This window comes from Arvicanthis niloticus, chromosome 17 (genome assembly GCF_011762505.2).
Source record: "Arvicanthis niloticus isolate mArvNil1 chromosome 17, mArvNil1.pat.X, whole genome shotgun sequence".
Taxonomy (NCBI): Eukaryota; Metazoa; Chordata; class Mammalia; order Rodentia; family Muridae; genus Arvicanthis; species Arvicanthis niloticus.
In genome coordinates this window covers 24,151,832-24,162,560 of record NC_047674.1, presented here as the reverse complement: position 1 = coordinate 24,162,560, position 10,729 = coordinate 24,151,832, and the positions used below count along the sequence as shown (strand labels likewise).

At 42.2% G+C, this 10,729-nt stretch overlaps 1 protein-coding gene across 1 annotated transcript; it reads left to right on the top strand.

The window, feature by feature from the left end:
- The first annotated feature begins 864 nt into the window (after positions 1-864).
- On the top strand, positions 865-6,105 carry Mrpl44 (mitochondrial ribosomal protein L44). Its single transcript, XM_034521096.2, has 4 exons — positions 865-1,081; positions 2,574-3,042; positions 3,909-4,087; positions 5,636-6,105. The coding sequence occupies exons 1-4, from the start codon at positions 903-905 to the stop codon at positions 5,805-5,807; spliced, it is 999 nt and encodes a 332-aa protein (XP_034376987.1). The 5' UTR covers positions 865-902; the 3' UTR covers positions 5,808-6,105.
- Positions 6,106-10,729: the final 4,624 nt, after the last annotated feature.

Below are 10,729 nucleotides of genomic sequence, written 5' to 3'. Positions count from 1 at the left end.
GGTTCAAAAGTAGCTTGTGTTTACTATAAGATGGCTTTCAAGGCTAAGGTGTAGGCAGGCTGGTTCATTAGTTACATCAACCAGCTTCAGATTATTTCTACCAATAAATGAAACATTGCAGAAATGAAAAATTCCCTGTGGTTTCTTTAAACCCACTTATCAGATGGTCCACAAACTTTCAATGCCTTTAATACCATTTTTGATCTGTTTTGGAGAATTTGCGTCAACCGGTTATCTATTGGAAGCCCTTTCATAGGTTTAAATAAGCCATTCAGATTCTTCGTCTTGAAGAAGCTCAAAGTGGCCGCACAGTCCTAGCATTGAAGGTTCTAACTAGGCAGTAACACATCTCCATCTGTATTTCATAGCAGGTGAAAATGCATGTCCTGGGCAGAAAGAGAGATACTAGTCTTGTTTGGAAACCAATTACAATAACCAGAGAGAGGAAAGGTGATACCTACCATGGAAATAAATTAAAAAATAATTTAGTAACCAGAACAAGCTATTTGTGAAAGCAGGTACAATTAAAGACCCTGGAGTCTAAACTGGGTGACTGCAGGGGCATTGTTGCCTTTGTATTAAAACAAAAACCAAACTAGTTTTTGTTTTGCTTTAATGAGAAATAACACAAGAGAGACTGACAGGGCCAAGCAACTGTTTCCCATGTTTCCCAGTAATTTCTGCACCCACATTTACAGAATGAAGAAAGGAAAAAAAAAAAAAAAAAAAAAAAAAAAAAAAAAAAAAAAAAAAGCGCTTGCGCATGCGCATTGGACTAGCCCTCTTGTGTGTCCTTTAGTGCTCAGGCCTTTCTCTGCTGCTGCACCAGTTTCCAGGGAACCGCGTTCCGGCTACACCGCTCCGGCTGTCTTCCTTCCGCCTCCCATTGCCTGGTTTTCGCCATGGCTTCTGTTGTATTGCGGCTGTTGCAGCCGGGCCCTCGCTGCCTCTTGGCTCCGGCCGTCCCCATTCTGGCGCCTCCGGTTCGGGGAGTGCTGAAGGGATTCCGTGCCGCCTTCCGCTTCCAGAAGGAGCTGGAGCGATGGCGCCTGCTACGCTGCCCGCCGCCGCCCGTGCGACGGTAGGCGTCTCGGGAGGGTCGAATGGCTAAGGTGGCGGTGAGGACACTGCACTGCAGCTGCAGTGGGGACGTGTCCGCAAGTGACCTGGGGTAGAGGAACTGGGCGACAGGGGCCGGGCTGTCCCCTGCAGAATCTCACTAGCCGAAAATAAACAAATGAGGTCTGCCAGAGGGTAACTGCTTGGGATTGGACGTGGCCCACTTTTGTCACTTCCTAATCCCAGGCCATTTGGGTACCTTTAAGAGGAATAAGATCATTCATTCCACAGCATTGCGTACCAGGGCAGAAAAATTTAGTTCTGTGTGGAACTGAATTTCGTGTCCACTGCCCAGAGTAAGAGGGTAAAAGTTTAGGTTTTTGATTAATTAATCTGCTGCTTGAGGTGGGAGGGCAAATTAAAACAAAACAAAAAACCCACACATTTTGATAAAGTGCATCATGCTTATATGAACCTGCATCATGCACTTTCTGTATACTCTGTCTTTGTGGACCAAAGTACAAGATACAGTTACTCTGACTTCCATTAGCTTGTTAGTACACCAAAGAAGCGGGAGCTGTCTCTAGTTAGCTAGTTATTCCTGAGCTGAAATTTTGATTACTACTTTAATACTGCCTTCCAGGAGAATATTGATCTTGTTCACACTAATACCAGTGAGAACACATCTTTTATTACAAAGTATTGTGGCTTAATAAGCAAAATTCAGAATCATATCTTCATTTACATTCCGTTGCCCAATAGACAGGTGGGTATTTTAAGATTCATGAATTAAGATTGGAAAAAAAAACCCCACAGAAAACACATTTAGATTTATGATTTTCCACCTAGATATCTCTATTTTTTCTTCTCTCTCTTTTAACTTTAAAGGGTTTTATTGTGGCTTTATTTTCCTCCAGGAAAAGACATTTTAATTCCTGGAATCGTGTGTGTGTGTCTGTATGGTGTACCTGCACACACCAGGCTTTTGTGTCTGCTAGTTAGGCACACTGCCACTGAATTACAACAGCCCCAACCCTCGCCTGTGGTTATGAAATTTTCACACACTCGTAATCCTGATACTAGCTTATATGACTGGAAATTCCAACTGGACATTTCTGAGGTTTAAATACATAGGATATAAACTAAGTATAATTACTTTTAGTTTGTGGCCTGGATTTGTGTAGTTATAATTTGTTCATACTTAGGTGGAAAGCATAATCTCACTGTTAGAGCAGAAAGAAGGAACTTAAAAGCTAGAAGAGAAGCCTAATTTGAAGTGAGCAATCTCTTTGATATGGCCGTTATGCCAAAGGGAAGAAATCCACACCTTATATGTAGACTGTAAGAAAGAACTGCCAGTGTTCACCTGTATTACTTTTTGTATTTAAACTGTCAGAACCTGACAATAAAAGAAACAAACTTTACTGTGTTCCTTTATGTAATAAGGTTAGAACACATCGTACATGGTACCATGCCATCCTCCTTACCATCTCTTACTGTCTCTGCCTCCTCAGCTCAGAAAAGCCAAACTGGGATTACCATGCGGAGATACAAGCCTTTGGACCTCGCTTACAAGAAACCTTTTCGTTGGACCTTCTCAAAACTGCATTTATCAATAGCTGCTACATCAAAAGCGAAGAGGAGAAACGTCAGAACCTCGGCATAGGGAAAGAAGCTGCTCTTCTGAACCTTAAGGACAATCAGGAACTGTCGGAACAAGGGCTGTCTTTTTCACATCGGTGCCTCACACAGTTTCTTGAAGATGAGTTCCCAGACTTGCCCACTGAAGGCATTGAGAGTTTAGTCAGCTTTCTTACTAGTGAGGCCGTCGTCTGTCACGTGGCCAGTAACTTAGCTGTGGAGCAGTTGACCCTCAGTGCGGAGTTTCCTGTCCCCCTGCCCGTATTACGTCGGACTTTCTTTGCGGTGATTGGAGCCCTGCTGCAGAGCAGTGGTCCTGAAAGGGCTGCACTGTTCATCAGGGTGGGTAATGGTTAATTGCACTTGTTCAGACATGCTTGATGTGGATAGACGGGGAAATTTCTTTTTCTCATGCATTCCTTTGCTAGATCTTGGTAGAACTGACTGTTCCTAACCCCAAAACTTACAAAGACCCAAACTATCTTTATGGTAATCGGTGGTTGTTAGTTCGCTTCTCTTTGGCCAGTATCCTGAAAGCAAAGAATAAATGCGGGGTTGTGAGTCCTGGAGAGTTACGTTATTTTCAGCTTTTTAAGATTTTTGTTTTGGTTTGGTTTATTTTTAAGGAGAAAATGTTTATTTTAGTTCAGGGTTTAAAAGGGGATGTAGTCCACCATGGAGGGGAGGCATGTCCTCGTGGGTGTGTCCTTAGTAAGTAGACAGATACATGCTTTCTTCTATTTTAAATTTAAATTTGACTCTTGATTTCTAAGGCAGGAGTTTGTCTCCTGAATAATTTTCATAGGTTATATTTGCTTGACATAATTATCTCGAGGTTTGAAATTGAAGCATTTTAAACTCTACTATGGTTTTTATTAAAAATACAAACCAACGGCAGCCTATGGGGACATTTGGGTATAATTCTGGTAAAGTGTGTGCATGGCCTTGCCTGTGGGGAGAAGCTCAAACTGGAATTCCAAAGCCAGCAACTGAACATCCGCTATAGTCTCCACTTTTGCAAGCAATGCTTTAGTACAAAAAGTTTCAAGTTTTCGAGCATTTCAGATTTTCGGGCTGTACATGGTTAATGTGTACATTGGCCATTCATTCATTCTCTTTGCAGTTTTTATGATAAAAAGGGATTTTGAATTCTGGCCATAATATTCTTTGTTGTAATTTAAGTGTATAACCGTTCATTTTATGCACAGGACTTTTTAATTACACAAATGACGGGGAAAGAGCTCTTTGAGATGTGGACCGTCGTCAATCCCATGGGACTCCTGGTAGAGGAGCTGAAGAGGAGAAACATTGCGGCTCCCGAGTCTAGACTCACCAGGCAGTCTGGAAGCACAACGGCTTTGCCTTTATATTTTGTTGGCTTATACTGGTTAGTAAAAATTCATTCTTCGCTTTTTAATTTTGATTGAAAGCCTTAAAGATAGACTTCCAGTTTTTAAGTGTTACTTCTAATAGCATTAAAATTGTATCTCTGAGCTGGGCATGAAGGTCCATGTCTTTAATCCTAGGCTAGCATTCAGGAGGTAGAGGCAAGCAGATCTCTGAACTTGAGGCCAGCCTGTCTATATAGAGAGGCCACCCAGAGCTACACAGTGAGACCTTGGTGGATCAGGGTGAATAGGGTCATTATCTGGTTTCTATTATTGATGGTGGTGGTAGGTTTTTTATTTTTCCCTTTCTGCTACTAATAGACAAGTTATCTGTGTTTTGCTAATAGTAACTTTTGAAGATTTTATGTGTGTTGGCCTGCGTGTATGTCTGCACCATATGCATGTGGAGGCCATAAGAAGGTGTCAGTCTTGGAACTGAAGTTACAGATGTTTGTTAGCTGCTGGGTTTGCCCTGAGAACCAAATTTGGGTTCTCTGCAAGAGCAGCCAGTGCTCTTAAGCACTGAGCCTTCCCTCCAGCTCCTGCTAAGTCACTTTTTGGCAGCGGTTTGCTATAGAATTTCATGGGATATAAGCTCATCTTATATTTTTTATATAAAAATATAAAAAAATTATTTCTATCTTGATCTGTTCTTGGCAGCAGCTTCAACCGAGCCTCAGAGTGGAAGAAAGGAGCTTTGCTGTCTATCAAAGCATCAGCACATTTACAGTCTTTCAGTTTTGTTAGAAATAAACCTGTCTGAAATTGATTTCGGGTTTTAAGATTAAAGTGGGGTAGAAGTGTAGCTCAGTGGTAGAATGCTTTCCAGATACATACATACATACATACATACATACAGACAGACAGACAGATAGATATGCTTTCCAGGTACATACATACATACATACAGATAGATAGATAGATAGATAGATAGATAGATAGATATGCTTTCCAGATACATACATACATACATACAGATAGATAGATAGATAGATAGATAGATATGCTTTCCAGATACATACATACAGATAGATAGATAGATAGATAGATAGATAGATAGATATGCTTTCCAGATACATACATATATATATACACATACATACATAGATACATAGATACATAGAGATAGATAGATAGATAGTAGATAGATACACAGACAGATAGAGACAGACACAAAGAGACAGAGACTTCAATTAGAGTGGTAGATTTGGACATTGAGTATCTAAGATAATAGATGAAATTTTCTGCAAATATTTTTCCAATCTTTGTATGAAGATTTTCTCATCTAAGGAACTTGCCGTGTAGATCTAGCTGTTTCAAACTCAGAGATCTGCCTGTCTCTGCCTCCCAACTGCTGCCATCAAAGGAGTGTGCCACCACCCAGCTCTAGTCTTTGTGAACTCCTGATCCTTGTGCCGCCTTGTGCTTTGCCTTGGAGGAGCTGGGCCTCATAGGTTATTGTATTTATATGTAATGAGATGGAAGGCATAACTGCCTCATGTGCTCTGTCTTCCTGGTGTTCAGATCCCTGTCTGTTTTCTTCCTAGTGACAAAAAGCTGATTGCAGAGGGACCAGGGGAAACTGTACTGGTTGCAGAGGAAGAAGCAGCACGGGTGGCACTCAGGAAGCTCTACGGCTTCACGGAGAGCAGGCGGCCCTGGGACTACTCCAAGCCCAAAGAGAGCTCGAGAGCAGAGAAGACCAGTGTTGCCAGCTAGGCAGTAGGGGGGTGACATCATCACCACTGTGAACAAAGTCATGAGATATGGCCAGAGGCAAACAGCTCAGAATATGGGAGCAATGCCTCATTGCTCTTACTGTGCCCTACAGTTAAACAGGTGTTTGTCAGGTGACCGGTGTTTGTTTCATTTTTTTCTGTTTCTCTTACATCCTGCTTTATTACTGTGTATAATTTGTACAGCTAGAGGTATCTTATCCCCTCCAGCTTTGAAGTATAGTCAAATATATATCATATGTGAAGTTTGTTGTAATATAAATAAAAACCTATTCTTTGAATTATCTTTCCTTTTCATATTGATGCAAGAAAGGCTGAAGCAGCAGCTATGGTTTGAGTGCAAAGGTACAGGATGAGGGCCAGGCTGGTCTACCTGAGGAACAAGACAGCTAAGTGAGTGCAGGTGGCGGCTCAGGCTACATGATGATCGTGTACTGAGCTGAGCCCCAGGGACAGTTGGGAGTCCTGCCTATTGGTCCTTGATGCCTATATTTGGTAGTCAGATGCTAGGTATGGGGACTACTGTAGCAAAAAGTGTCTGCCTCTTCCTAGTGTCCAGGTGAGTTCTTTTGGGCTTGAAGTTGATTTCAGCTACTTTGAGCCCCAGAAGAGTAACAGGATGAGATCAGGGTTTTTGTTCACCTACTTCCCTTCTGGCCTAGGCACCATGGACTGGCTGCCTGTATAAAAGGCTGTAAATCCTGCTGGCTGGCCATTTCCTTTGTCTAGTGTGTACCAGTAGTCTAGGCTGTTGTCTGGACTACCTGTTTCCGGGTTCTTAGTGTTTTGTTCAGTACTGAAGTAAAAGCCCACCTTGATTGCAAAGTTACAGGAAATTTTATTTAAAACAGTAGAAAAGATCAAAATAACCTACAGGGAGCAGCAGGCCACATGATACTCAGTAGTCATTCTTGTTTGGAGTTTTCCATTAAGGGGTCCAAGAGAAGGAGGAGCTGAGTTCCTAAGGGGCGTGCTTGGGTGCATTGTACAGAGGGGTGTGTGGGTAGTACAGTAGGTAAAGGGGCTAGACTAGACTACCATGTGTATCAGGAGAGGGGCTGTTCATAACCCACCCAAGTAGATCCCAGGTTGGCTCTCCTGCCTCCAGTATATCCAGGAGGTTCTTGGTCTGGTATCCCTGATACAATTCCAATATGCCAATATGCCCCTAGTGTCTTAATTCACTCCCAATAAATTATACAATGGTGACTTCTCTGTTTGCAGGAATAAGCTGTCTTATTCTGTGTGCGTGGTGGTGCCAGACAGATGGTGCTATTCATGTTCACACAGGTGTGTAGTCACACTGTATCCTCAAAATGCAGTCGAAATCTGCTTGTACAGTATCTCCCGAGAACATGGAGGGGTGCTCTTCAGTTAAGTGAGCTTACTATTGTAGAGGACCCGTTTTGGTTCCCAGCATTGATGTAATGGCTCACCGCCTTCTGTAACTCCAGTTCCAGGATGTCTGACACTCTCTTCTGGCCTCCTTGAGTATACATGCATATACACGTTCATATACATTAAAACAATGAATGTATCTTTTAAAATACACCTGAGTCTCTCAGGACTAGGTACAGTCTTTGAAGCTTTACTCAAGATGGAGTAATTTACAGGACACAGCCTGCTCTCAGCAGGACCCCTGCTTCATCAGTTTCCAGGCCCACCTGTATCTCTACACTGCAAATTTTGTGTGAGAAAGACTGATAGGTAAAGAGGAGGGAGGGAAATACTAGTGGGCTTTCAAGTGCTTTATGAAAGGGAGGACGTTTTCCGTGCATGGATCGGTTTCAGTACTTGGACAGGGCCCACAGCGAGAAGCCTATTTCCACCTGAGAAAGCCCAGTTGTTCTAATGGCTTTAAAACCAGGATAGTCCTGGCCTTGTATTTTGATGGTAATTCCCCTTTCCTGTGAAGTCTTTACACAGATGAATTCTAGTGAACCTTCTGCCCATCTTAATTTGTAAGATAAAGGCTGGAGCCAGTGATTGGGCAGAGGAAGGGGAGGTGGAGAAATAAAAGTTGGTGGAAGAGAGCAGGGGAGGAAGACAATGGAGGAGAGGACTGGGAAGCAGGAGGTAGAAGGACAGACGCAGGGTCTGGAAAACCCTCAAGTTATAAGGGTCTCATAGCTGGGGAACAGAGTAGTGTAGGGGTATCTGCCCAATCTAGGCTTACAGAATATATTCATAATTACTGAGTTGTGTTTTCATTAACCTGTCCTGTTCAGGTTCGAGATTTAAATATCTCCCACAACAAAACCTTTTCTTGCTTTTCCCTCTGTCCTATTATTTGATTTCTGGTTAAAAAGAAAAAATAGAATCTGAGTTATCTCTGGCATTGGGTAGAGACATGACTCTGCACTGCCCTAAGTGTCCTAAGATTCCTATGTAGCAGAGATCTCTCAAAGAACAGAGACAACATTCCCTCCCCCCCTCCCCTACACACAGCAAGAGTTAATTCTGTTGATCATATAAACTGGAAAACACGCCTCAGGAAAACTGTTCTAGACACTAGAAAATACAGTATGTAGCCTCTTAAGTGATACAGTGTCATATAGTGTCACCATAGTGGTCTCATTAGCCAGTCACCTGTGACAGTGTTTTCTTCTTCAGTAGCCACTTGAGTTATTGCCCATATGTGACTCTGTGATAATCCCTGTCTTCTACGTGAAGCCCTATGTTTCTTCTAAATTCATTCCACAAAGATTCCAAGGGTAGGGGATGACTACGGATTGCAGTAACATTCTGTCCCCAATTCATAAAACCTTGAGTTTGTTTTGTATTGTTTCTGGTCTCTGTAGGTCTGCCCCACTTTGAAAATAAGAGCATGGGTCCCCAAACCTGTGACAAAAGAGTCTACCCAGCATTCATTCTGAAGCAAGAAAGAAACGCCTTTGAGACAAGAGACAGTATATTTTAAAGCCACTGTCTGTTTTGAGCAAGGAAGGTCTCAAACAGTGGGGTGGAGAAGCCTCAGCAGCCTCATCCTCTGCTCAGTCACATCTCAACCCACCAGAAAAATAAAATCCTCTTGCTGAGACTGGCCAGAAAGGTACAACCTGTGTCTTATATAACAGACGCAGTATCATGGATAACAGAGACTGTTTCCAGAGGGCACTTGAGAAGAATCTGGTTGGCTAAATCAGTAGGTTTAGAAAAAATGTTGATTTTTAAATTTGTTTTTAGCTGAGGCTGGCCTGAAGCTCATCTTCCTGGTTCACTGTTTCTGTTTTTCTTTAATTTTAGTGTTTTTGGTTTTGGGGTTTTTTGAGCTTTAACTTCAGTTTCAGTTAACCACAAGGGTAACAGACCAAACCCAGCAGTGCAGATGTCATTATGCTTGACATCTCCATGAGTAAGCTTCACAAAAGTAACACCATGGAGTCAGTTTTATCATGTAACACAAGACAACAAGCATGTTGAACACCCACCCAGCATGTGCAAAATGCCAGACTACCTAGAATCTGTTGCGGGTTTCTTTAAGTAAACATTCTTCTTAGTCTTTGGCGATGTCACTGGCAAACTTAGTAATCCCTTTCTGACTTCTTGTTTAGGAAAGTTTGCAAGACTTTAGCCTACAAGGCTGATGGAGAATTCAGTCCCCAGTAGCACCTGGTGACCTTGCTGAACTCTAAGCCACACTCACCTTGCCTATCTTTGGGTACAGGATCTCTGTTCACTTAGAGTGGAATGATTACCCGTCTCTAATTTCATTATGATCCCATCTGTGTGCTTCCAGTGCCATGTCTTCTGGTACCGTGACAAGTGATAATGGCTATGGAGATGACTAGAAAGCATAACAAATAACACCTGGGTATTTCTTCTCTTAGCCTCCCTCCCTGGTCTTTGCTCTATAACGGTGCTTCTCAGTTGTGGTTGGAGACCTTTTTGACAAACCTCTGTCTCCAAAAATATTTACACAACGACTCATAACTATCTAAAGTAAGGTTATGAAGTAGCAATGAGAATAATTGTATGCTTGGGGGAATCACTACAACATGAGGATCCAGCATTAGGATCATTAAAGGGTCACAGCATTAGGAAGGGTTGAGACCACACTGTTCTTTAACTTCCCAGTCCACTAGGGATGAGAAGTTGAATTCCTAGTTTACTTCCATTTGCTTGATACTGACTGAATTCAGGGAGAGGCAAAAGGAAGCAGTTTGGGTGTAAAAACTGGCTTGTGACACTCTCCTTCAGCTTTCAAGCTTCTAAACCCTGTATATGGGTGGATAGATTTACACAAGGAACGAATGTAACTTTAGTACATAAAATAGCCTGTTAGTAAAAAGATCCATATTTTTCATAAGGAATATACTTTCAACACACTTCTAAGTAAAAATCTTTGAACTCAAATTGTTAGGCTATGTTTTTTTTTTTTTTTAAATCTTTTTTTTTTTTTAAACCACTGAAATGTAGCAATGGGCTGGAATGTAGGAAAATCAGCATGTTTTCACAGTTCCAAATGAAATCACTTAAAACGTTGGCTCCATCTCTGCACAACTTTTCCTGACCCCAGAAAAATAAACTTTATACATGGGCAAGAGGAACATGCAGGCTACAAGGATGCTGAGTAGAGCACGGGACTAAGTTTATCCAGTGCTCACCCAGAGTGCTGGCTTCTTGACCAATGCCTTATCCACATTGTATAGACAATCATAAGAATGTAAGGGAAACAGGGGGTAGTGGTGCACGCCTTTGATCCCAGCACTTGAAGGCAGAGGCAGGCAGACTCCTCTGAGTTTGAGGTCACCCTGGTCTATGGAGCAAGTTTCAGGACAGTGAGGGCTACACAGAAAAACCCTGTCTTGAACCCCCACCAAAAACCTACAAGCATAAGGGAATTAAGAGAATTACTGAGCTATAAAGACAGTGTTTGTTTGGCATTGGAGAAAGATATTATAC